The sequence below is a fragment of the Saimiri boliviensis genome, chromosome 3 (genome assembly GCF_048565385.1).
Source record: "Saimiri boliviensis isolate mSaiBol1 chromosome 3, mSaiBol1.pri, whole genome shotgun sequence".
In the NCBI taxonomy this organism is placed as follows: Eukaryota; Metazoa; Chordata; class Mammalia; order Primates; family Cebidae; genus Saimiri; species Saimiri boliviensis.
Window position 1 is genome coordinate 131,081,609 of NC_133451.1, and position 27,970 is coordinate 131,109,578.

General features: G+C 39.7%; 2 protein-coding genes across 3 annotated transcripts in view; one reads left to right on the top strand and one right to left on the bottom strand.

Annotated features, from left to right (window-relative positions):
• Positions 1-16,531, bottom strand: part of ETFDH (electron transfer flavoprotein dehydrogenase) — a 38,330-nt gene extending 21,799 nt beyond the window's left edge. Inside the window, exons 1-5 of the mRNA XM_003927933.4 lie at positions 16,290-16,531; positions 7,793-7,933; positions 5,997-6,226; positions 3,684-3,765; positions 3,143-3,261 (exon numbers count right to left, since the gene is read on the bottom strand). Of these exons, the coding sequence (XP_003927982.1) occupies positions 3,143-3,261; positions 3,684-3,765; positions 5,997-6,226; positions 7,793-7,933; positions 16,290-16,323 (606 nt within the window). The 5' untranslated portion in view covers positions 16,324-16,531. The remainder of the gene's footprint in view (positions 1-3,142; positions 3,262-3,683; positions 3,766-5,996; positions 6,227-7,792; positions 7,934-16,289) is intronic.
• Positions 16,532-16,578: 47 nt separating this feature from the next.
• Positions 16,579-23,275, top strand: C3H4orf46 (chromosome 3 C4orf46 homolog). 2 transcript variants are annotated; one of them, XR_005582050.2, is made up of 3 exons: positions 16,579-17,164; positions 18,738-19,868; positions 22,955-23,275. XR_005582050.2 is itself a non-coding variant. In XM_003927935.4 (2 exons), exons 1-2 carry the CDS (start codon positions 16,979-16,981, stop codon positions 18,891-18,893), a joined length of 342 nt encoding a protein of 113 aa, XP_003927984.3. In that variant the 5' UTR covers positions 16,579-16,978; the 3' UTR covers positions 18,894-23,275. The 2 variants fall into 2 exon arrangements, 1 of the variants encoding a protein (XP_003927984.3); XM_003927935.4 differs by having other exon boundaries at positions 18,738-23,275.
• The last annotated feature ends 4,695 nt before the right edge of the window (positions 23,276-27,970 follow it).

Here is a 27,970-nt window from a genome sequence, read left to right on the forward strand (position 1 = left end):
TTCCCTGGTGTCAATAACTTTTCTTTCAGCATCGCCTTTAGCAAACTTCCAACTGTAAATCCTTTATTTATCTGAGATACACGGCAGTCTTTTTAAACTGTACTCCAGGAATGTCTTTCTTAGGGCTTTGGAGCCATCGCTTTGAAATGGAACATCAAGAAGGATGCCTCCTGTCTTCCTGTCTCTGTGGGAATTTCAGCTAGGTGTTTGGCTCTAAGTTGTAACTTCCCATTTGTCAAAAAGAAAAAAAAAATACAAGACATTTTATTTTTTCTTTGAATAAAGACAGGTAACATGTATGTAATGAATGAATTGTATCTGCCTGGTTATTTAAAAGGGCGAGATTTCTGTCTTGGCCTGTAATATGCATCACAGTCTTGGTTTAAGGCTAATTCAAGAATAAAACTGTTTCATTCTTTTTTATAATTTGTGAAGAGATTTTTTTTTCTGGGTACACAGAAAATTTTACTTTTAATAATTTCCCCAGTAATACATAATAAGAATCAACAGTGTGATGTGGTTGCCAAAAAAGTAATTACTTTGAGGGAATTAATGCAAGACCAGTTTCTAGGATGAAGATGGTAACTGTGCTGTTCTACACCAGGCATGAAGTGGTTTATTCATTCTGGGTGACACTTGACAAAGGGGATAAAAGGAGGATCCACTCAGAAGTGGGCAGCAAGAATACTGAAAGAACTCAAATTACAGTCGTGGCTGAAAGAACTGAGGATATTTAAGCTAGTGTTGGGGTTCAGAACTGAGAATATTTAAGCTAGTGTTGGGACTCAGAAGATATATGCCACCTTGGCATGCTGATGTTGAGGCTCAGAAACCAATATCCCAGAATATGGTGCTTTGACATGCATTACTGAAGAAGAAGCTTCAATGTCTCTGATCTTCCCTGCCCAACTCTCCCTGTCTCTTAATCCTCTGTCTCTCCCAAAACATAGGATGAAGTTGTTCTCTGAAGTTCCCTTATCTTCCTAAAATATGGACTCACTAAAGAAGCAATTACTTCTGGTCCCTTTCCTGAGTTTTCATTAACTGAACTCATATTGAAGGAACAATCACTGATGTCTGTCAACAAACTTGGACAGGCTTCTGTCAGAAACCATGGTCTGCTCTGCAGGCTCAAGAGACTTTGTCCCACTGTATGTTCTTCAAGCCCATTGAATTCCCTAAAAATCATTTACTATCCCCCTAAAGTCATCCATACTTCCCCGTCTCCATTTCCCCTACCAAGAAAGGTATGTAACAGTACCCCATCGTGTGGTAGGGTAATCACTCTGTAATATTCCCTCCACGCACGCTGATAAATCTGTATGCCATTTCTCCTACTAACCTGCCTCTTGTGAGCTGATTTTTCTACAAACCTTCAGAAGGTAAGGGGTAAGTTTTCCCTTGGTAAGCCCCTATGCTTAGCACCTGGAACTGAAGGAAGGCTCTAAGGACTCAAAACAAGGTCTTTCTTACCTTTTCCCATCCCTCTTTCTCCCCCAAAGCAAGTCACAGAAACAAGGATCTCTTCCTCAATGTGAGTCATAGAAACTAGAACTCCTTTCCTTCGAAACAGGCCATAAAACCTAGAAAGGTTATTTTCTTACTTCTCCCTTTCCCTTTGAAAACTCTCATTCCAGAGGAGTTCTGCTCTAGCGATACTTCAGAGGAAGAAATGCTACACAAAAAGGCTAATGAGAATGTGGACAGGGCTCGCCTGGCTTCCTCTCTCAGTCTACCACCCTTAGATCATACCCTTCTGTCCAATCACATTTCTACATGGCTGTCCATTCTTATTGAACCTAAGCATAAACATGCTTTCCCCTGGGTCTTTGGGGCCTTTATTTCTGAAGGATCAGAAATGAATTTGTTGTTTTTCTTGTTACCCTGTCTTTTGTCACAGAAGTGTCACCTGTGACCTTTATAATGAAGGGCATCACACCTTTCTGCTGTGAGGCTTAGAAAACGACTGGCTAAAATATGGCACTCTGCCATGCTAAACCGGCTTCAAGGTCTCTCTGACCCTCCCCTCCATCTGTCTTTCAACCTTTGCTCTCCTAAAGCACAGGATGCAGCTCTTCTCTGATATTGCCTTCTCTACCCTAAGACTGAACCTGTCAAAAAGAACACAATGGTCTTCCATCCCATTCCTGAAATCTTATTATTCATATCTATTGCAGAAAAGAAGACAGAAGAAAGCAACTACACCTAGCCCAGGCGTCCCCAAACGTTTTACACAGGGGCCAGTTCCCTGTCCTCAGACCGCTGGAGGGCCGCCACATACTGTGCTCCTCTCACTGACCACCAACGAAAGAGGTGCCCCTTCCTGAAGTGCGGCGGGGGGCCGGATAAATGGCCTCAGAGGGCCGCATGCGGGCTGTAGTTTGGGGACACCTGACCTAGACAAACACTTTTTTCACAAGATAATGCCTGCCTCTCAGGCTCATTCAAATTCCAAACAGAATCATTTCCAAGTTAACTTCTGTCTTGGGTGCATTCACTCTCCCTAAAAATCATTTACTTCCTTTCAAGATTGCTAAACACCCCATTTCCCCTTCCCCTTTGACGAAGGGTAGATAAGCATCTGGACCTCACTGGGTTATCCCGTCATCATTATCTTGTGCTTATGCGTATTAAATAAATAGGTACGCTTTTTCTCCTCTTACTCTGTCTATTGTCAGCTTATCTCTCGTGAACCTTCAAAGGGGAGAGACAAAGCTTTCCCTTAACTCCTATACCACCCCTACAATGGGAAAGAAAAAAATCCAGAGTAAAGATAGAAAGGAAGAGAGAGCAAGAAATAATTATAATTAGAAAGTTGTCCTTGGAAGAGGGCATAGATTTGTTCTGGATAGTATAAAACTGTAGGTAATTTCTGTTCAAAATACGGAAGAGATTACCAAAAATCCACAATTTTTCATCTCTTATGGTGATCAGTCATAAGTTGGATAACCACTTGATGGGGGTACAACATGAGGAATTCAAGTATTCTTTGGATTAGTTCTTTTAAAGATTCTTTCTAATCTTTTAATTTTAAAATCCTATGGCTTTTAAAAAATATTTATGTCTTCACCTTGTAAAATTCTCTACTTATTAAAAAAAAGAGTTCCTATAAATATTAAAAATAAAACAAAACTATACAAACCTCAGCAGCTGCATAACCAGGGTATACTTCAACACCAAGGGCTTCTGCTTGTTCGCCCATCCAGCTCACTAAATGTCCCAAGCGTACAATGTAATTCCCATGATTATTCATTGGAAGCCCTATAAATATATGCTTAATTTATAAATCTGACTTTTTATTGATAAAGCATTACAAAAACATATTTTAAAAATTTGAATTAATATGTATTTCTACATAAGTGTTATACTGATGGCCACACTTTCAACTTATCTTCTACAATTTTGGTCTAGAGTTCTAATTTATTACATTACAAACAACATTAAAGCACTCAGCTAGAAATTCCTGGTTGGCTTACAAGGCTATCTCAATTCTTCTAGACTGAAGACAAAAGAACTGGATTCTAGTCCTCCCTTCCCACCAGCTAGCTGTATAGCTTTGGGTAAGTCCTTCAGATATCTGGGCCTCAGTTCTTATCTGTAAAAGGAGGAAATTTCACCAGATGAAATATAGTCCATTCCAGCTGTGGAATTCTATAGTTCTGTGAATATTCACTATACCTTACCTGGAAGAATCGGCACAGGAATTCTATATTTCTCTGTTAAAATTCCAAACCTGTCTTCTGTTACAGGAGTGTTAAGTGGAGCCTAGAAATAAAAGAAGAAAAGGAAAATAAATGTTTTTAGTTTATATTTGCAAGTATAAATATAAAAATAAAAAACTATAAAATATACTCTAATGAAAAATAGAACTCCCCCTAATTTTCTTTTGGCATTTCTTTTAGAAAACTTGTAACTGCAAATCCTTTCTGTCTCTTTGAGATGTAAGGGAATATATATATATATATATATATATATATATATATATATTTTTTTTTTTTTTTTTTTTTTTTTGAGACAGTGTCTCTCTCTGTTACCCAGGCTGGAGTGCAGTGGTACAGTCTCAGCTCACTGTAGCCTCTTACTCCTGGGTTCAAGTGATTCTCCTGCCTCAGCCTCTCAAGTAGCTGGGCTTACAGGCATTTGCCACCATGCTTGGCTGATTCTTATATTTTCAGTAGAGACAGGGTTTCACCATGTTGGCCAGGCTGGTCTTGAACTCCTAATCTCAAGTGATCTACCCCTCTTAGCCTCCCAAAGTGTTGGGATTATAGGTGTGAGCCACTGTGTCTGGCCAGCTGGAAATCTTTTAAAAATCTAAATAAACCTCTTGCCAGTTTTGCATCCCAGGAATATTATTTCTTGGGAGCCTTAGAAACATCTTTGAAATCTGACCATCATATCTTGTCTCTGGAGAAGTCAGCCAAGGTGCTTGGCTGTAAGTTGAAACTTTCTGCTTGGTGAAAGATAAGAGAAATTTTATTTTCCTTTTGGATAAAGACAATTAACATGTAGTAACAAATTGTACCTGCTGGGTATATATATTAAAAGGTACCAAAGGCTGGGTGTGGTGGCTCACACCTGCAGTCCCAGCACTTTGGGTGGGCAAAGCCAGTGGATTTGAGCCCACATGGCAAAACCTTGTCTGTACTAAAAAATTACAAAAATTAGCAAGGCATGGTGGTGCATACCTGTAATCCCAGCTACTGAGGAGGCTGAGTTGGGAGGACTGCTTAAGCCTGAGAGGTTGAGGCTGCAGAGAGCCACGATTGTGCCTCTGTACTCCAGCCTGGGTAACAGAGTAAGACCCTGTCTCAAAAAAAAGGTACTAAGACAATAAAGGGCTTCAACATGAAAAACATTTTCTATTACAATTGATATTATGTCAATATTAATTCAATAATATCCATTTCTGATATAATATCAAAAGGATAAATTTAACTGGGCTCAATTATAGTATTTCTAGGCCAGGTGCAGTGGCTCATGCCTATAACACCAGCCCTTTAGGAGGCTGAGGCTGGAGGATCACGAGGTCAGGAGTTCAAGACCAGCCTGACCAATACGGTGAAACCCCGTCTCTACTAAAAATACAAAATTAGCCGGGCATGGTGGTACATGCTTGTAGTTCCAGCTATTCGGGAGGCTGAGGCAGGAGAATCACTTGAACCTAGGAGGCGCAGAGGTTGCAGTGAGCCAAGATTGCAACACTGCACTCCAGCCCTGGTGACAGAGCAAGACTTCATCTTAAAAAAAAAAAAAAAAAAAAAGTATTTCTAGTTTAAGGTAGCTTGATATTTTAGAAAGGAGATCATAGATAAAATTTTTAGAATTCAATTTATTCTATATTGAAAGTATATATATGATATATATGTAATTTCTGATCTCTGCAAGTATATTCACAACCACTGAATAATCTAATCTTGGAGGTAGGACAGGTATAATATAACCTATCTTAGAGAAGAAAAAAATTGACAGTCTAAGATTTTAACCAAGTTCATACAAATTTTATTTTAGACAATAAAATTTGGACCTGGTCCTCTGTATATCACACCTGTAGTTTTTCTGCTTCGGTTATGGGAAGCCATATTATGTATTTCTTTAGAAAATCAGATTATCTTCTCTGATATTGCATTGTCCCAGAAATTGTATATAATCCTTTTTAAGAACAATCATACAAACACTTAAAGAACAAGTTTAAAAATATCCTCAAAATACAAAATGCCTCCCAAGACATATTCAAAGGTCTTCTCAAGATATTATATTGTCATATGTCCACTACATAAATACATGTAGAAACCATTATACAAAAGTATTTGTTAATATCATAAATTACAACTCTGATATATATATATATATATATACACTTCAATTTAAAAAGTATATAATTATTCCCTAAGAGACAGTTACATGAAAAGGGTTTCTTATATTCCAGTAATTTGGGAACTACTACTGAAATACAATAAAAGATTAGACTTTGTATAAAAAACAATTTTTCATACCCCTTTCTCTTTCCAGTCTGGGAAGAGTTCTTTAAAAGCACTTGGATCAAGGCAGGCCCCTGAGAGAGTATGAGCTCCTATCTGGGCAGCTTTCTCCACTAGACACACGCGGATGTCCTTTTCATGTGCCGCCGCCAACTGTTTTAGACGAACAGCTGCAGAGAGCCCTGCGGGGCCTGCACCAACTATGACAACATCCGCTTCTTCTGCAAACCTTTCCATGTTCACTCCTGGGGGAAATAAAAATTCTGGGACTAATATGACCCAATAATCACATGATAGTTAAAAAATATCCATTGTGTTTTACAGCATTATTTATGGAAATTCTCCCTGTGTTTTGCACAATTATATTAAGCATATTACTGTATTAGTCAGATTATATTCTTAGGTTCTGTTCCAGTACATACTTTCTTTCAGTTTCCATAAACTAATTCTTGGATTTGAGATTTATTATTATACACTTAGCAAATATTTACCTGTCTCAAATACAGTCACAAGTCCCTTTATGACAGAAATACTTTCTGAGAAATGCATCATTAGGCATTTTGCCCTTTTGCAAACATCATAGAATATACTCACACAAACCTAGATTGTATAGCCTATGATACACTGAGGCAACAGGGTATAGCCTATCGCTCCTAGGCTACAAATCTGTATAGCATGTGACTCTACTGAATACAGTAGGCAACTGTAACCTAATAGTATTTATGTATCTAAACACAGAAAAAAATACAGTAAAAGTACAGGTAAAGGATGTAAAAATGGTGTATCTGACAGGGCACTTACCATCAACAGAACTTACAGGACTGGAAATCATTATGGTGAGGGAGTGAGTGAGCAGTGAGTGAATGTGAAGGCCTAGGACGTTACTGTACACTACTATAGACTTCATAAACACTATATACTTAGGTTATACTACATCTATGAAAAAAATGTTTTGTCAATAAATTAACCTTAGTTTGCAACAATGTTTTTATTTCATAAGCCTTTAAATGTTTTAAACTTTTTGACTCTCGTGTAACAACACTTAAACAAAAACCCATTGTATAGCTGTACAAAAATGTTTTTATATCCTTTTTCTACAAGTTTTTTTCTATTTTAAATTTTTTTTCCTTTTACCTTTTAAACTCTTTTATTAAAAATTGAGACACAAACACACGCCTACACAGGGTCAGGATCATCAGTATCTTCTACCTCCGCATCTTGTCCCACTGGAAGGTCATCAAAGACAATAACATGCATGGAGCTGTCATCTTCTATGCAAACAGCAGCTTACCTCCTGAAGGACCTGCCCGTGTCTGTTTTACAGTTAATTGTTTAAAAAATTAAGTAAGAGTACACTCTAAAATAATGAAAAAAAGTATAATACAGTAAATATATAAACTAGTAACAGTCCTTTATTATCAAGTACTATGTACTGTACATAACGGTATATGGTATGGTATACTTTTAAAGAACTGGCAGCAGAGTAGGTTTGTTTATATCAGACTCACCACAAATAACCGACTAATGTGCTGAGCTACAACGGTCTGAAAGCTATGTTCTAAATGATGTCACTGGGTGACAGGAATTTTTCAGCTCCATTATAAAGTCAAGGGACTACCATCATAAATGTTGTCTGTCGTTGACTGAAGTGTCATTATGTGGCACGTGACTGTAGTAATATGCAATACATTTGGCAAAGCCATAAAATATTATTAGATGTTTTTAAGTTATGAAAAATATAATACTCTCTCGACAAAATGAAACGAAGTATCCAGAAAAGTCTCAGAAATTTTACACAAATTATTACTTACCTTCCCATCTCTTGTCCTTATCCCTGGGATAAATAGTATAATGGGTAGTAATTCGAGGCACAATAGAAGTTGAAGACCATCTTGTAGCACATAGAGGTAGATAATTTTTCTTAATTTTTAAGGCATGAAAGCACTGATATGCTGCAAAAAATTAGGAAAATTATTATCTTCCTTAAAATTAGTTTTCCTCAGTAGACTGAAAAAATATAATGAATGACTATACTCAATAAGTATAGTGAAATAGACTATACTCTTTCCTAGGTGAACAATTTGAACAGCTTTTTCTCATAAAGCAAAGTTTTCAAATCTTAACTATTTTAAAACTATCTAATAAACAAATTTATTCAATTTAGCTAATGTCAGGCTTAACTATAAATTAGTCATGAAAATTGAACACTTTGAGAGTAACAGGGAGCAGTATTAATAACTGTATTAGGTCAATGGCTATAAGAACGCACAGGGTTTTATGGTCAGGTTCTTTTTAAAATAAGTTGACCTACACATATGGCAATATCTTCTTCTTCTTCTTATTTTGAGACAGAGTCTCACTCTGTCCCCAGGCTGGAGTGCAGCGGTGTGACCTTGGCTTAACACAACCTCTGCCTCCTGGGTTCAAGCGATTCTCATGCCTCAGCATCCCAAGTAGCTGGACTACAGGTGTGTACCACCATACCCAGCTAATTTTTGTAATTTTTTTTAGTAGAGATGGGGTTTTGCCATGTTGTTCAGGCTGGTCTTGAACTCCTGACCTCAAGTGATCTGCCTGCCTCAGCCTCTAAAAGTGTTGGGATTATATGCATGAGCCACTGCACCTGATCACAGTATCTTCTGATATCCTTAAAAATGTATATATTTTTGAGTCAGCAAAAGGTATTTTATGGAAATGAACAGAAATGTGCAAAGATTTATCTGCAAAAATGTTCAATGAAACTTCTCTGTTGTCCTCAAACCTTCAACTCTACCTCCTCTTTCTCTTATCCTGGGTGGGTACCCTAGTATCAAACCTCAAAAAGACAGAAACAATTAGATGGGAATTTTCTCAACTCCTTGACAGTAACCTCTAATAGAATCTGTATTTGTGCCCATACTTTGTTCATTATCTCAGTTTGTAGCAGAGGATATGTTTTTTCTCCTAATGATGGTACGCAATGAGTATAGAGAAATAGAATATATTCTTCTCCACTGTGGTTAATCCTTCTAGCTGAATGATGAGACTTAGCTCTCCTGTTGTCATAGAGACATTCCTCCATCTGATACCTTCCCTTCTGATCTTCAATTGTGACTCCCTTCGCAGCCTCTGTTCTCCTTGCTAATCGTTCCTACCATTAAAAAAGGACAAAGCATCCTTCCATGAAACCACTCTTGACAGATATAAAAATTCATATTTGAAGCTATATTAATTATAAGTCTCTTATAGAAGAAGGGATAGAATAACAAAAGAAAAAGAATAAAGAGTTCAGAAATAGAAGACACGTAGGTATATGGTATATAATAAAGATGCCATTTCAAATTAGAGAGAAGAAATGGTTTCTCATTAAATGGTGCAGAGATAGCTAGAAAGCCATTCAGAAAAAAAGTATATTCTGCTCCTTAGGTCAAAATGAATTCTGTTTGATTGAAGATTTTATTAGGGAAAGTTCAAAGTATAGAAGACTATGGTGGGCTGGGCACAGTGGCTTATGACTGTAAATCTCAGCTAAGGCAGGAGGACTGCATGAAGCCAGAAGTTCAAAATCAGCTGAGGCAACATAGCAAGACCTCTTCTCTACAAAAACAAAAAAAAAAAAGTAAAAAAATTAGCTAGGTGTGGTGGTATGCACCTGCAGTCCCACCTAGTCAGGATGCTGAAGCAGGATGATCACTTGAGCCCAGTAATTTGAGGCTACAGTGAGCTAGGACCACATCACCGTACTCCAACCTGGGTGACAACCACCTTGTCTCAAAAGAAAAAAAAAAAGATGGTGACATATCCATAAATTCTTCAGTTCTCTCCTCCTTAAAGTGGTGTGGGATGAACTTATTGACTAGTTTCTAATAAGCAGAGAATAGAAAGTGAAAAATGTTAACTTTATAGTAGAGAAATATGGCAGATACCACTTTAACCAAGTGATCAAGTTTAACATTACCAGCAATAAGACATATTGATACCATGTATCCCCTGATATGAGGTGGTGAAAAGTGTTCTTTACCTCTGTGGTATTTGTCCCCAAAATCTTTAACCTCAGTCTATTCACGAGAAATCATCAGACAAACTCAGATTGACGGACATTCTACAAAATGCTCGACCAGTAGAGAGTAAAAGTGCAAAGGTCTTGGGACATAAGAAAAGACAGAGGAACCGTCAAATTGAAGTAGACTATGGAGACCTGCCATCTAAAGGCAACCTGCAGCCCTGGATTGGGTCCTGGAACAGAAAAATAAGATCTGGATAAAATCTGTGGTTTAATTAACAGTATTTCATCAATGTTAATTTCTTAGTTTTGATAATTAAACTATGGTTATATAAGACAGTAAGCTCAGCAAAGGGCGTATGAACACTCTCAGTACTATCTTTGCAACTCATCAGTAAGTCTAAAACCATTTCAAGATAAAAAGTTAAAAAAAAGATTATGGTGATATGAAAGTTAAGTCAAGAAAGATCAAACCCAAATATAAGAGCTAAAACCATAAAACTCTTTGAAAACATGAGTGTAAATCTTTGTGGCCCTGTGTAAACCAAAAATAAAATTCTAAGCCCCTGAAGTGACTGAATGGACTCTTCCTGGCCAAGAGGATGCCAAAGAAACCCAAAAACATATTTCATAACATAATGGGAATTCGGGGGGTCAGACATACCTCATCATACTCTCTTCCTTTTGGTGTTCAGACATAACTGACTGGTATCAACATTAATATCAAAATCTTAAGACTGACAGAACAGACTCTTTGTAGCAATAAGATACCAACGCCAACCTGACTCTGGTATAATATTGCATGACAACAGGCACTAGAGAAAATCAAAGTATTATACCCCAAAATATATTTCTTGGACAAAATTTTTGAATTGGCCCTGCAAAGCTGTCTCTTGTGGGGAAAATTTACATCCTATGGAGAATTCCCTTCGCTCTCTAGGTCTTTTCCTGATCTAGGAGAGATTTAACTAAGAGTCTGATACCTTTTAAGGCAAGCTTGTCCAACCTGCAGCCCATGGGCTGCATGCAGCCCAGGATGCCTTTGAATGTGGCCTGACACAAATTCATAAACTTTCTTTAAAAATTACGAGATTTATTTTTGCATTTTTTTTTAAAGCTCATCAGTTATCGTTAGTGTATTTTATGTGTGGCCCAAGATAATTCTTCTTCCAGTGTGGCCCACGGAAGCCCAAAGATTGGACACCCATTTTAAGGTCTAATAAGAGACAAGTACCAGCTTTTGTCTCTGTAGCCTGCTACCTGGAGGCTTTAACTGCATAACAAGAACCCAGGCTTCCATAACACCCCTTACCTTAATCCCAGGCATTTCTCTCTGCTGACTTAAACTCTTTAGGCAAACTCAACTTTCAACCAATTGCAAATCAGTAAATCTTTGAATCTACCTGTGACTGGAAGGAACTCCCCTTTAAGAGGTCCTACCTTTCCAGGCGAAACCAATGTAAACCTTACACATATTGATTAATGTCTTTGCCTGTAACTTCTCTTGCTAAAATGTATAAAATCAAGCTGTAACCCAACCACCTTGGGTACATGTTTGCAAGACCTCCTGAGGCTGGATCATGGGTCATGGTCCTCACATTTGGCTCAGAATTAGTTTTTTTAAATAGTTTATGGAGTTTGGCTTTTTCATCAACAATTGGGTTAGGCAATGGTTTCTTCAATAGGGCAACCAAAAACACAGCAACAACAAAAAATACAGTTAAATTGCACTTCATCAAAATTAAAACCTTTTGTGCACCAAAGGATACCATCAAGAACGTGAAAAGACAGCCCATGGAATGGGAGAAAATATTTTCAAATTGTGTTTCTGATAAAGTACTTATATTTAGAATATGTAAAGAACTCTTATATATAATAATAAAAAGACAAACAACCCAATTAAAAAGTAGCAAAGGATCTGAACAGATACTTGTTCAAAGAAGATGTACAAATGGCCAGTAAGTACATGAAAAGATGCTCAGCATCATTAGCCATCAGCAAAATGCAAACCAAAACCACAGGAGATACTACTTTACATCCACTAGCATGACTACAGTCAAGAAAACAATAAAACCACCTCTGCAAAAACTCTAAGGAAATTATTACAGTGAAAGAGAGCTGACCTAACCAACTCCATCTTGCTTCTAACCTCCAGTAAGTCCTTGTTTGTTCCTGGAAGTAGGCCGAACTAACCTTGGGAGGAACTTAAGTTTATAGTTTAACTTTGAAATAAAGACACTAACAGCCCTTTTCCAGAACAAACCCCCTTCCTTCCTGGGGACCAGAGTGTCTTTGCAGGTCTAACAAATTAGCTACAAGATTAGAAATTATGATTTAAGAGTTATGCAGCTGGAAGTGGCAAGATTCTGAACCTCCCCAAATTGCTCCTTGGGATAACATAATTATCATAAGAGCTAAGATCACTACTTCGGACATTTTGCAGATCCTGCACTTGATGGATCAACTTGGCACCACCTGGATTGACGAAACAGTGCAAGAGGACAACCTCGCCTCCCTATGATTTCAAATCTGACCTGACCAGTCAGCACTCCCCACTTTCTAACACCCCCCCACTCACCAAAATATCCTTAAAAAGCCCAATCTCCAAGTTTTCGGGGAGACTGATTTGAATAATAACCAAACTCTGGTCTCCTGTACAGCCTGCTCTGTGTGAATTAAACTCTTTCTCTATTGTAATTCTCCTGTTTTGATAAATTGGCTCTGTCTGGGTAGCAGGAAAGGAGAACACATTGGGCGGTTACAATAACAAGAGTTAGCAAGGATGTGGAAAACTGGAACCCTCACACACTCCTGCGTGAGAAGTAAAAATGATGCAGTCTCTTTGCAAAACAGTCTGGCAGTTCCTCAAAAGGTTAAACACATTGTTTTCATATAATTCATTTCTAAGTCTATCCCTAACATAATGAAAACATATTTCCACACAAAAACTTGCACATGAATGTTCCTAGCGGAATTCTTTTTTTTTTTTTTTGAGACAAGGTCTCACTCTGTCACCAAGAGTGGAATGTAGTGATGTGATCATGGCTCACTGAAGCCTTGACTTTCCAAGCTTAGCTGATCCCCCTACCTCAGCCTCCTAAGTAGCTAGGGCTACAGGGGAATGCCATCACACCTGGCTAATTGTTTCTATTTTTTTGTAGTCAAGCAGTCTCACTGGGTTGCGTAGGCTGGTCCTGAAATCCTGGGCTCGAGTAGTCTGCCCATCTCAGCCTCCTAAAGTGCTGGGATTACAGGTGTGAGCCACTGCACCTGGTCAACAGCTGAATTATTTATAACAGCCAAAAAGTAGAAAGAACCCAAGTGTTGATCAATAAATGCTAAGAAGTGATATATCCAAATAATGAAATATTTAGCAATAAGAAGAAACTTAATACTGATACATGCTACCACATGGAAGAACTTTGAAAATATGCTATGTGAAAGAAGCCAGACACAAAAAGACAACATATTATATGCTTCCATGTATATGAAATATTCAGGATAAGCTAATCTATAGAGACAGAAAGTAGATTGTTGTCTAATGTTGGAAGGGGCTTGGGAGTGAATACAGAGTTTCTTTTTGGAGTGATGAAAATGTTCTAAAATAGACTGCAGTGATGGTTACTATACTCTGACTATACTAAAAACCACTGAATTGTACATTTTAAATAGTATAAATTATACGGTTTGTCACATATTAAAGATTATAAAACTCACAAAAAAGAACATAGCCACACACAAAAATATTATGAAAAAAAAACATTTTTTTTAGAATCTAGTATTTTGAAAGTTATTTTTTAAGATTAAAAATCTAAAAAGTTATAGTATCACTGTACTAAAAATTTAAACCATTTATGTGACCAAAAAAGGGCAAAAACATAAATGTCTTTAGTTGCCTGTATTCTCCACCAGATAGCATGTTCCAAAAGCATTTATCTTGTTGTATGTGAAAACCTAATGTTAGGTATAGATATTTGTTAACTAAATATTAGATAGTCGTTTTTATACTTTGCTTCACTAGAGTATTCATTTATGATTGGTACATGGTACTACAAAAGATTAATGCTCTTCAGAGTCATTTTCTGTGAAAAGGCAAGTCTCTTAGACACTAAAAATCTGTATTTATTCATTTTTTTATAAACTGGAAAATAAATGAATTTGATTATGCAAACTAAGAACTATAGCACTGGGGCCGGGCATGGTGGCTCATACCTGTAAGCCCAACACTTTGGGAGGCTGAGGTAGGAAGATCACTTGAGGCCAGGAATTTGAGACCAGCCTGGCCAACATGGGGAATCTCCGTCTCTACTAAAAATTTAAAAATTAGCCGGGCATGGTGGTGGACACTGTGATCCCAGCTACTAGGGAGGCTGAGGCACTAAAATCACTTGGACCCAGGAGGCAGAGGTTGCAGTGAGCCAAGATTGCACCACTGCACTCCAGCCTGGCTGACAGGGCAAGGCTGTCTCAAAAAACCCAAAAAAACAAAAAAACTGTAATACTGGGAACACTTTTTAAGCTTTAGATAACTATTCACCTATCCTAAGTTTTGGGAAAAAAAAATGTATATTAAATACATAAAGATACTCTAGGACTCAGTGCAAGAGTTCAAACACACTATAATCAATATTTAAAATATTTCATTTTCAATGCACTGCACTTTAGTGTATAGAAGTTATTTACTTCTGAAAACTGATGACTGGCATATGACAAACTCTAATTCTACTGCTTGTATAGTTACTGATTCTCTCGAGAATATTTGGAACTGTGTAGTCTTTCTCCAAAGGATTGGAAAAAAAAGTCACAACCTTTACCCCTTTTCTGAAAACAAATCTGGTATCTCATATGGTATTGCATATTCAGTCTCCTTGGTCGAGAAGTGAGGTCACAAAGTCCTTTGAACTCATAGTATCACCATATCAAACTCACATTGATGGCACATTTGTGTCTACCTCTTTCGGGCTATGAACATGGCAATGAATTGCCATCCAAAGAAAACAGAAATTGTAGTGGTTAGCACTGGGCCCAAGGCTTATGGCATCTAAATCATTCTATAAGGCAGACAGCATCTGACAACTTCAAACACCATCTATCTTATCCATACATTAAGTGCAATAACAAACGCATGGGTGACATGACATGAAATTTAAACAAAGTTCGAATTTCTTAACATATGGAAGCCAAATTTAACAAAATTCTACTTTCATGAAATTTCATAAGAACATTTTTGAATTTGTAATAGTTATACTTAATGAATCACCAAAACTTAAGATTAAAAAATTAAGCCAGTTATGACAGAATACGAGATCCTTTAGTGAACTTCTGTTTGAATTAACAATAACAAAAATTTAAGTAAAACTTTAAAAAGACCATCCAACTTCATCTGTCATGATGGTTCAAAGAATACCCATAACACGATAAAACCCTTAGGGTTAATTTTATTTTACATTTTTTGAGACGGAGTCTGGCTCTGTCACCCATGATGGGTGACACACAAAAATATTATGAAAAAAACATAATGGAGGAGTGCAGTGGTGCAATCTCAGCTCACTGCAACCTCTACCTCCCGGGATCAAGTGATTCTCCTGCCTAAGCCTCCTGAGCAGCTGGGATTACAAGCATGTGGCATCACACTCAGCTAGTTTTTGTATTTTCAGTAGAGATGGGGTTTCACTATGTTGGTCAGGCTGGCCTTGAACTCTGGACCTCAGGTGATCCACCGCCTCGATCTCCCAAAGCGCCGGGATTACAGGCATGAGCCACCGCGACTGGCCTTTCTAGTTAATTTTAGACAAGGCAGAAAACTCCTGGCTCCAGATACACTCAGGTGACTTGGTTAACATATGAATGTTAACTATAAGGTGACAGGTAAGACTTCAATTTCTTTAGACTGAACCAGGATGGCTGCGAAAAGAAAGTCAGGTCAGGACCAAGGATAAAAACGGCAAATACAACTTTTTTTTTTTTTCCATTTAAAACAAAGCTTTGAGGATCAGAACCATGATTTGGGAAGCCTCAGGTCAGGAGATCACCGAGGTGGTGTTTGCTGACGGGTGGTGGTGGGTGGGACGTGTTGACAAGTTTTCTCCGCCCTTGACCTTTAGCCTAGATATTATTTTTTCCAACTGAGGCAACCCCAGAGAGGCAAAGCCAGGGTCCACCACCAGACTCACAGAGCGTGACCTTTGCCCTAGATAGCCTCGGAAAGCAGATGAGAGAAGAGGCCAGAGGTGAGAGGTGCCTACAGCCCCCAGGAGCGGCCTCGTCTCTTTTGCCCTAATTCCTCCGCTTTCCTCCACTTATCCCCACCCTACGTTCCCTCTCACCCGGGCAGGACAGCTTGGCTAGCGGCACCAGCATGTTCAAAGTCACCAGGATTCTCCGTCAGACAGAACAGGAGGGCTCTCCGCGGCTCGCGGCGGGCGCTGGACCTCTAGGCCGCGGGGGGCGCCATCACCTGCCGGGAAGCAAGAACTCGACCGCAGTTCGCCTCCCCGGCTCTGCCGACCGCTCTTGCTTCGCGGCGTTCCCGCCTCCTTCTCCCTCTGCGCCGGCGCCATGCATGACGCGGCGGCCAGCCGACGCTTCCGGGTCATGTACCAAACCAGGGAAATTAGGGACTCCAAGTCCTACCCGGGGCGCGGTGCCAGCCAGAGCGCGGCTTGGGGGTGGTTCACGAATCCCACAGCACAACGCACGCGCAGTGAAAGACAGTGGAAGGCGGGGCGACGCGCACAGCTTCCTGGGAGGGGTAGTCTTCTGCACGCGCGCCCTTCCAGCCCGACTAGAGGCTCGCGCAGGAGCCTTGAGCTGCCTAAGGTGAATAGGTGTCATCTGATTGGCTGTCCCGAAAAATGAAAAGTCTTTGTGGTCCAGGGCTGAGATCCGTGAGGAGACGGGGCGGGATTTCGGGCGCTTGAAGGCGGGGCCCCCTGGCTTTGGGCGCGAGTCGTTAAAAGACAGTTGGTGCCGGTTCGGCTGCTCGAGTTGGATTCCGCGGTCCCAGCCCTCCCCCATGGCTGACCCTGAGGAGCTGCAGGTTTCTTCGCCGCCCCCGCCGCCTCCTTCTTCTCCCTCCTCTTCAGACGCCTCTGCAGCATCTTCCCCCGGCGGCCCAGTGAGTTTGAGCTGGCCAGTTCCGAGCAGGAGCAGCGGCCGAAAGGTTGACCCGCTGGAGGAAGTGGAGCTGCAGATCGGAGACGTGAGTGTGTAGTCGGCGCCCCTGGGAAGACTGGCGGCTGCGGGGCCCGCGAGGCCAGGGCGTCGGTCCCCCAACCCCCACGACCAGGGACGACCGGCCCTTCTGCACCCGAGAGCCTGCGGGCGGGAAGCGGGGAGTGGGAGATGCCAGCAGCTGAAGTGCCACCCGTCTCTGAGGGTTCCCCATTTAGATTTACTGGTGAGGAGTCTTAAGGGGTTATCGCTCCACCGCCCCACCCCTAACTGCTTTCTTTTTGTCTCGCCTTCTGGTTTCAATCATCCGCAGTAACCCGAAGCCATGCAGCTCTGCGCCGCCCGGTGCTGGCTCTTTGCCTCCTCCTCTCCCATCGGAGACTAGTTTTCACTGCATGGGTTTGCTTGCTGTCTGCAAATGTTTAGGATCAGACTGCGATTTCTTTCCATGGGACTTAGAGCCCGCTGTTCTACTTGGCCACCTGCCCAGGGACAGATGATAATGCCATTGTCTGCCTCAGGCCTGCTTAGCGGTGGACCCAGCTCTAAGGGTTTAGGTCATGTGGATTGGCTTCATTAAGGGCTTAGTTCAGCACTCCTCCCTTTGTATGATTGCTAGAATGCATACTTAGTAAGGATAGTTTTTGTTAAATCTCGAATCCCTAGAAACTAGCACCCCACCTCCCACCCCTAACTCACACAAGATAGGGAGGGGAAGAAGGGAGGTCACAGTTTGATGGTCTCTTGAGTGGATCCAGTGAAATGTCAAGAGGTATGTAGGGTGTAACCTTCTGGGAGAGCTCTGTGGCATGACTTTTCATAAGGATTAGAAACCGGGGAATGACCTCGGTTATCTCATTGCTCCGCAGATATTTTCTTTAAGGATGACTAAATTGCGTATCCAGCCTTTATTTTTGCAGAACAAACTGGTTGTAAGTAAATATGTAGAATTTTCTTACATATTCTTTGAATATTCTCCAAAGAAATATGTAGAATGAAGTGCTAATGTGTTATTTAGGAACAATGTTTTATTTTATATCATCAGTGAAGAAAATATTTGCCTAAAAAGTGAAATTTCCACCAGGAGCTGAGTGTTTTCTGCATTCGTGTGTGATTTCGTTGATGTTGTTTGTCAGAGCTCAGAGTTTCTGTTCTTTGATCTATACATTTTCATTGTTTAAAGTGTTCACAGGTCATTGCCCATGTTACCCACATAGCAGTAAGAATTATTTATGATGAATTCCTTCAGATACTTCTGGCACGTAGTGTAAAGGGGTCCAAGTCATCTTGTTGAACTGAGACTCTAGTGTATTTTCGTAGAAAACAACAATACTGACTTGTCATGTCTCATACATAGTGAATATTTTTCTAGCAGACCTGTTTCCTCAAAGCCTACTCAATTTTCAAACTAAAGTACTGGCTCTTTCAGGGAACCTAAGAAATACTAAAGAGCCAATACTTTAGTTTGAAAATAGATTACTTTTAAAGAAAACAGGGGCATTGGATTCAAGGCCTTAAGCTATTTTTAGACTACTCGTAAAATGAGATGAGAATTTTAAAAATAAACTTATCTTTGACTTTTTTTCTTTTTTAAATTTTAGGCAGCCTTTTCATTAACCAAACTCCTTGAAGCCACATCTGCAGTATCAGCTCAAGTGGAAGAGCTTGCCTTCAAATGTACAGAAAATGCACGTTTCCTTAAAACATGGCGGGACCTCTTGAAAGAAGGCTATGACTCTTTGAAACCTGATGACTAATTTGACATACTTCGTTTTTAAATAATGACTGCATTACTTCATACTTTTTCATATGTCATATTTGTACATTTACCACACATATGGGATGACCTCTGTTCAGAAGTTCTGTATGTACTCAGAATGAAATTTTTCTTGGTTTTTGAATAGATATTCAATCATAACCGGTGATTCCATAACAAGATAACAAGTGTTCTGTTCATTGACCCACCTGTGTCTCCCCTCTTGGCAGGTCTCTGTGCCACCATTTGTAGCAGTGGCAGTGAGAGGCTTGCTCCCGGTATTATGTTGGGGTCTTTGAAGTCTGTGAATGTTGGGTTGGTTCTTTTGGTCCAATAATTGGCTGCTGTGGCCAGGTTGGGAAACGTCCCAGGAGCGAGCTCTAGCGTAATAGGGTGGCGGAGTGCCCCAGCTAGCCCAGACAGACTCCCCATCTTTTTCTTTGCATTGGTGAGTCTTTTGTCAAACTCCACTATGTCTGTGAAGACTGAGGGGAGTGCTGGTGTCCCATCCATATCCTAGAAAGGTCTGGATAGTAAAAACTGTTGTAATCTGGGCTCTAGTAGCAACAAGCTTGACCTGATCCTAGAGCTCCTTTCCTTGAACAGGAGAGCAAATACAAACTCACCGACCCAAGGTTGACTATTGATCCAGTCTATCGCAGGCCCAGCGTTGTGTGCAATCAACAGGTTTGCAGTTTCGCCATCTGCTGCCCTTCCTGGTGCAACCCTCATGGCCCGGAATCGTTTTTAGACCTGAATAGGATTAGACCGGATCTAGTCACTTGACCTGATCACAACTCCGATGAGTAGGTAGCAGCAGTGTTGAAGCATGGAGGCCATTTCAGTTTTAGTTATCCGGTCCTGGTCAGTGACAGTCCTTTTAAACAGTGACTGTGTGGATGTTTGTTTGCCTTCAACAGTGAGCAAGCTTCTTTCACTCGCACCCGCGTCTATGAGGCCTTCATGCAGTCCATAGGTAAGACAGCACAAAAACAAAAGGTTTGGGGTAGCTGGATGGAAGGTGGCTCGGAATGCTGGGTCGAACATAGATTTTTGCATTCCTTTCAGTGTCCTCCAATCTTCCAATTCCTGCTTGGGAATCCGTGGAATCAGAGGGAAACTGCCCGAATCTTCCACTCAATTGTGATGAGAGTTTCCTACTGGTCGTATCCATAGACATTTGTTGATCATCCATGCTAACCAATTTGTTGAGTTATCTTCCTTTTCTTGGTTTTCTTGGCTTTTGTGAAAGCAGAATACCGGTGCTATTTTTGAGGCTGACCAGTACTTGTTTATCCTGAAGTACTTTTTGCCTCTGAACTTTCATAGAATCCTTTATGAAAGATAATCAGTAGATGGCTAATATTAATAGTGCCATAGTGCTACCAGCAGCAAACTCGCTAGACCATTATTTGTTTGTTTTGCAACAAGATGCTAAGCATGGCAGAGATTGCAGTTGCATTTCATCTTAAGGACCAAGGGAGGTAACGTCAAGGTTTCCAATGGTAGATCCAGCTCCATTAGGCTAAGTTGTCTACAGCTAATGATTGTGTCTTTATTCTATATCCCCAGCACCTAAAACGGTCACACAGCAGTCACTAAATATTTGTTGAATAGAAGAGTTAACAAACTTAATTAAAAGCTTTTTTTCTTCCCATATTTAGCATGAAGGCTGTAATTGTTTTTCTAGAAGATGTATGAATCTGACCTTTTACTTGAAGATAAAAATTCTTTTTTACAGAGATTTAGACTTTGATGATAGGTTTTAAAAATGTATAACAAGTATTTTTTGTACTTCTTTGATTTTTTTTTTGAAAAGACTTTACTTCAGAAAAGGAAAAACTGTCTAGAAAGAATACATATTTTTTTCTCTATTTCTGTGGTTACTGCTTTTCCAGTTTAACAGTTTTTGTATCCGATACTTGTATATGTTTGATTGCTATCTTTAAAGAGTCTTAAGGTACAAAGCATTGTTAGAATACAGGAATGGCGGGGCACAGGGGCTGACGCCTGTAATCCCAGCACTTTGGGAGGCCGAGGCTGGTGGATCATGAGGTCAGAGTTCAAGACCAGCCTGGTCAATATGGTAAAACCCTGTCTCTGTTAAAAATACAAAAATTAGCCAGGCGTGGTGGTGCATGCCTGTAGTCCTAGTTACTTGGGTAGCTAAGGCAGAAGAATTGCTTGAACCTGGGTGGCGGAGGTTACAGTAAGCTGAGATAGCATCGCTGCACTCCAGCCTGGGCTACAGAGTGAGACTCCATCTCAAAATAAAGTGCCTTATCAGATTTATGGCTCTGTGCTATTACTTTCTGAGCTTTGCAAGTTGTGTACATAGTAATTCTAAAGAAGTTACTTTGTTTGCAATGCATCAAATTTAAATGATGTGATTGTTTTTGTATTATTTGACCTTAGTGTTCTATTTTGCATGCTGTATCTTATGTTGCTTTTCATATTTTGTGTGGTGTGTCAAGGATTAAGTCACTAATTCTCTACCGTATATAACTTCTAGACGTCTTTGATACGACATCTTAATTCTTTGTAGATATGTACAGAGCTATAGGCTAATGCCCCACAATGGGGCTATAAGAGGGGACAGATGGATGGGCAAAGAATAGTTTTGTTTAACATATTAGATCATAGTTCTTGATTAGTTTTTTTAAAGATCACACATAGGGTGTGATTTCTATACCAAAGATATGCTTATTTCAGTATTAGAAAAATATTCTTACATATCCTGAAAATTGCAATTTTTAAAATGTGTAAAAATAAATTCTTATTAAAATCACATCTTATTTTCCTTTCTTTGGATTCATTACCTCAAAACTTTTTCTTTTTTTCTTTTTTTTTTTTTTTTTACATATTTCACAGATATAGAAAAGGTAAATGATTTCAAGAAAATTCCTGTATTTCTACAATGCAGAGGTAGTAAATGTTAGCATTTGGCTATATTTTCTTCAGGCGGGCAGACACACACACACACACACACACACACACACACACACACACACACACGTATGTATGTAATTGCAAATGTTAGATACATTTGAAGTTTGTTGCCTCTTTGATCCTGTCCCCTTCCTTTCTCTTTGAGGACTCTTTGAGAGTCCCCAGAGGTAACCACCAGAGGTTGCATATTTTCTAATGTGTGTTTTTATATTTTTAATACAAATATATTTTTAAAAAGTGCTACAAAATATTTTATGTATGTGGTAGCCAGCCTCCAGATGGCCCCAATGATCCCTGGCCTCCTAGTATTTATGCCTCAGTATAGTCTTCTGCATATTACAGTGTTGATTTTTCTAACTACCAGGATATTGAGCAAATACATTGTGTGATTTCTGAGGCCATATCTTTTAATCATTTTTTTTTTAATTTAAGAGACAAGATCTTGCTCTGTTGCTCAGGCTGGAGCACGTTTGCAAGATCATAGCTCACTGTAATCTTGAACTTGGGCTCAAACAATCCTCCCATCTTGTCTCCCAAAGCACTGGGATTACAGGCATTTTTGCTCATTTTTCTATGTTTAACTTGTCAGTTTTTAGATATTACATCTTTTGAATACTAATAATCTGTTATGTATGATTCAACCTATCTTTTTTAGGCTGGTTTGTCTTTGTCTTTTGGTTATGAAATGTTGAATTTTTAAATTTTAATATAATCAACAATATTTCATAATGATTTGCTTTTTCTGGTTTTTGTATAGGAAATGTCATAAAAATAGTATTGTGCAGCCTTCCAAAAGTTATAAAATTTTTTAACATTTAGGTGTTTAGTCCAACTGAAATTTGTTTTTGTTTATGGCATGATTTTGGAATCTTGTTTTAATTATTTTTGCATATTTATAGCTATTCCTCCAAGTATCAGTGTTTCAAGTGTGACATCTGTTCATTCAGTTACCATATAAAGGCCAGATTCTGACCTTTCTGTTTGATCTGAAGGAAATTTGAACATGTCTTCCCCAAATATGCCAATTTGCCATACTGATTATTTCGAGCTAAAGGCACTTGAGAAACAGTAGTTGCAGAAATGGCTATCTTACCTGTCCTTTCCTACCTGTAGCAAGCCATACAGACTTCTTTGAGAAAGATGCTTTCCTGATACTGAGATGAGAAGATAGCTCTAGTCGGCTGAGACAGCACCAGAGGAATCTACAAACAAACCTTACTGTTACTTTCCTGCCGTTTATTTACCTTCTCACAGTTCCTGCCTCTGGAAGCCTAAAACTGCTTTCCTTGTCACACTTCCCTAAAATTTATTCTCTGTGGAAGATGCTTATCTAGAGTTGTAAGCCACTACTTGTGGTTACTTTTTCATTGGGTTTTCTCCTGTATGATATACACTGCAAATATTAATAAAAATTAGTCGTTTTTCTCTTGTTAATCTGTCTTTTGTTATAGGGATCTGTCCCAACTATGAACTTACGAGGCTTGAGGAGAAATTGTATTTCTTTCACTACAGATATATTTACTTAACTGCGTGCTAAAACTCTGTAAGTTTCCCTGTCAGGAAATTAAAAAAAAACAAAAAAACATGTTACTGATTTCTAAGTTGTCAGCTTAGGACAACTGCTTTTTTCAGGTAGTGAGCTTTCTATGGGCACTTTAAGAGTGGATTTTTATGGTTACACCTTTTTACATTTCTGTTCGCTTCATGGGAGAGGTTGGGGAAGAGCTGAAAGCATAAATATTTTCTTCAAGACGTAAGAATTTTTTTTTTTTAACTTAGTAAGTAGCCCATTACCAGCCCTACACAAACCCCAAAGAAATGATGTAAAATTGTTTTTTTTTTTTTTTTGGAGACAAATTCTTGCTCTGTTGCTTAAGCTGGAGTGCAGCGGTGCGATCTTAGCTCACTGCAACCTCTGCTTCCTGGTTCAAGTGAATCTCCTGCTTCAGCCTCCCTACTAGCTGGGGTCACAGGTGTGCGCCACCATATCTGGCTGTTTTTTGTATTTTTAGTAGAGACAGGGTTTCACCATGTTGCCCAGGCTGGTCTCAAACTCCTGACCTCAGGTGATCCACCCACCTCGGCCTCTCAAAGTGCTGGGATTACAGGTGTGAGCCACTGTGCCCAGCTGATGTAAATTTTTTTAGCTTCAAGAGATTAAAGTCAGTAAGATGAAATTGTTAACATAAAAAACAAATGTCTTCTGTTTCAAAAATTCTGAGTATGTAAGATGTGCCAGGTACTATGTTAAGAGCTTTATGAACATTGTTTCATGTAACCATATCAGTTCTTTGAGAAAAGTGTCATTACCGTTTACCGAAAGTAAGCAGGCTGAGATAAAATAATATGCCTGTGAGTCTTGACACTGAAATTGGTCAACACTACCCTAGTAGTCTACACCACACCTAGCCACCTAGCTAGACTGATTAATATCCAGGCTTATCATGTAATTTACTCTCCCCATGTGTGATGGTTAATTTTATGTTTCAACTTGACAGCTACAGGTACCAAGATAATATTCTCACTTTTTCAGTCAGGATGCTTTTGGATGAAGCTAACACGTACATCAGTAGACAGAGTAAAGCAGATTGCCCTTCCTAGAGTGGGTTGCGCTCCTCCTATCCCTAGAAGGCCTGAATAGAACAAAGGGCTGACCTTCCCCACGCAAGGGGGAATTCTGCCTGAAGGCCTGACCTTCCAGCATCAAGGCCAGCCCTTGAATTAGCACTGGCTCTTCCTGGTTCTAAAGAGCCTGTGTGCCTTTCAACTGGGACATCGGCGCTGCAGATGTTTAGAGCTGCCAGTCTCCATAATCATGTGAGACAATTCCTTAGAATCTTCTCTCTCCGTTTCTATGGCAAACCCCAAATAATATGACATCCCAAAGCGGAATATTGTATTAGTAGCTGTGGAACACTCGATTTTTTTCCCCTAAGATTGCTTTTTATTTTTTTTTTTTTTTGGTAAGCTCAAAAAACCTATAAACATCAACTGACCAAATTGGTATTGGAGGTATGGAAGCTTGTTAAAAGGTTATTGCAAATATCCCAATGAGACAATGTTGACGCACACTAAGGTACTGGGAATTGGGATGAAGAGAGTGGATGGATTTAAGCAACGTGTGTGAGGTAGAATTAAGGGAGGCCTGGGTGATTTGATGTGGCGGATAAAGGAGAAGGAAGAGTCAAGGATGACTCCCAGATTTCGAGCCTGGGCCATCGGGTGCAATTCAGCAAGGCGGGATCTATAGGAGGTGAATCGGACGTCAGATTCTAGATTCGTGCATAATAATGACATTAAAAAGCCAGTGAGATACTCAAGTGAAAATGTCAAGTGGGCTATTGTATACAGAAGTGGGCAGTTTAGGAGAGAGAACAAGCTGAAGGCAAAAATATGGGAATCATCAGTATATGCACAGTATATGAGGCCATATTAAAGTGGGTGAGATTGCCCTAGTCTATGGAGAAGAAAAAGGCTTAAAACAAGAGTGAATGAGGCTTCTAGTGAAAGATTTTCTCTAAAAGAGGAGGAATTTTGAAAAAATTAAGCCACTTTTTGTATTTTTGAGGCCTCTTACCTAGAGCAATTCGCTTGACAGTTTGTCGAGTAAAACGCATGGCGTTACAATTCCAGCTGTGTATTCCTTCCACTTTGTCTTTTGCCTTCTACTTATCCATGTTTAAGTTGCTAAGGTTTACCCAGTCATTTAGGAGACATGGCGTGTTAGTATGATGAATTAGTAATTCTTAAACTAAAAGTGTAAAAAATAAAAGTTGAGGTTTTCCTAATATAAACTTCAAATTTTTGTTGTGTTTTATTATTTATTTATTTCTTTATTTTTTGAGACGGAGTTTCACTCTTGTTTCCCAGGCTGGATTGCAATGGCATGATCTCGGCTCACCGCAACCTCTGCCTCCCAGGTTCAAGTGATTCTTTTGCTTCAGGCTCCTGAGTAGCTGGGATTATACGCATGTGCCACGATGCCTGGCTAATTTTGTATTTTTAGTAGAGATGGGATTTCTCCATGTTGGTAAGGCTAGTCTCGAACTCTCCACCTCAGATGATCTGCCCACCTCGGCCTCCCAAAGTGTTGGGATCGCAGATGTGAGCCACTGCGCCTGGCTAAACTTTAAAATTTTAAAACAACTTTGGCTTGGTTGATTTAGAGGATTGATTTGACCTAGATCATGGTCCATAAGCTACATTTCTAAGAAAATCTTGATACAAATTGTAGTTAACTTAATGCTTCTGTTGCGTCCTATGGAAGATTCTAAGGAGATAGTTATGTAGTATGTTAGTAATTACTTATCAAATTAAACTGAAGTTATTCTATTTGAGGAGGTGGAAGGGTAGAAGAATGAATGGGTGGAGGAGACAGGCAGTCAAATTCAAATGGCCTCTAGAAAGTTGTTTAGAAATATGTTAAATGCTGAAGGAAGTTTAAGATGTGTACTTTGTAAATTTACGGCATTCTAAGACTCTTAAACAGGTTAAGATCACGATTTTTTTTTTGGACTGAATTTCTTCTATCTGTGAGTATTGCTTTTATTCTCTTTCGGTTATTCTTTTTAATAAAAATCTTTGGCCTGGCGGGTTGGCTCATACCTATAATCCTAGCACTTTGGAAAGCCTTTGTGGGCGAATCACCTGAGGTCAGGAGTTCAAGACTGGCCTGGCCAACATAGTGAAACTCCGGTCTCTACTAAAAATACAAAAATTAGCCGTGCATGGTGGTGGGCACCTGGAATCCCAGCTACTCGTGAGCCTGAGGCAGGAGAATCCCCTTGAACCCTGGAGGTGGAGGTGAGCCGAGATCAGGCAGCTGCACTCCAACCTGGGTGACAAGAGAGAGACTATGTCTCAAAAAGAAGAAGAAAAACAAAACAAAAGCTGGTCATGGTGGCATACACCTGTAATCCCAGCACTTTGAGAGGCTGAGGTAGGCAGATCACAAGGTCAGGAGTTCCAGATCAGCCTGGCTAACATGGTGAAACTTCGTCTCAACTAAAAATACAAAAAATTAGCTGGGCGTGGTGGTGGGCACTTGTAATCCCAGCTACTTGGGAGGCTGAGGCAGGTGAATTGCTTGAAGCTGGGAGGCGGGAGTTGCAGTAAGCTGAGATGGCGCCACTGCACTCCAGCCTGGGTGGCAGTGCAAGACTTCATCTAATGAGGAAAAAATTCCTATTACTTGGAATTAGTAATAGGAGTTCTAAGGAATTAATCCTAAAATAATCTTAAAAAAATAATTAGGCTGGGTGCAGCGGCTTATACCTGTAATCCCAGCACTTTGGGAGGCTGAGGTGGGCGGATCACTTGAGGTCAGAAGTTTGAGACCAGCTTGGCCAACATGGTGAAACCCCATCTCTACTAAAAATATAAAAGCCAGACGTGGTGGTGTGTGCCTGTATTCCCAGCTACTCAGGAGGCTGAAACGGGAGAATCAGGATAATTGCTTGCACCTGGGAGGCAGAGTTTGCAATGACTGAGATCATGCCACTGTATTCCAGCCTGGGCAACAGAGCAAGACTGTCTCCAAAAAATAATAATAATAAAAAATAAATAAAAATTTCTTTAGAGATAGGGTCTGGTTATGTCGCCCAAGCTGGAGTGCAGTGGCACAATCACAGCACACTGCAGCCTCCAGCTCCTGGGCTCAGGCAGTCCTTCCACCTCAGTCTCCCTAGTAACTAGCGCGACAGGCATGTGCCACCATGCCCAGCTAATTAATTTTTTAATTTCTTGTAGAGATGTGGGTCTCACTGTTGCTTAAGCTGGTCTTGAACTCCTGGCCTCAATGATCTTCCTGCCTTGGCCTCTCAAAGCACTGAGTTGATAGGTGTGAGTCACTACACTTGGACTGTTTTCATTGTTTATAAGCTTTTTTATTATTTACTTTTTGTAGGCTATTTTAAAATTTAAAAATTGTAGCCTATTGTATTTATTTATTTATATTTTAGAGACAGTGTCTCTCTATGTTGCCCAGATTGGACACAGCCTCTCATGTAGCTGGGAATAGTTTCATGCCACTGCCCTTGGCTATTTTATTTATTATAGAACTATCAGTAGTTATATTATCGAATATTATAAGTAGAACTATAGTTTTCTATTGTGTTCTGAGTTATATTG

Bases quoted from the DNA above. Each gene is read 5' to 3' on its own strand.
- C3H4orf46 (XM_003927935.4), top strand. From the start codon at position 16,979: ATGGCTGACCCTGAGGAGCTGCAGGTTTCTTCGCCGCCCCCGCCGCCT. The intron at 17,165-18,737 runs GTGAGTGTGTAG...TTTAAATTTTAG, and splicing joins TGGAGCTGCAGATCGGAGAC to GCAGCCTTTTCATTAACCAA.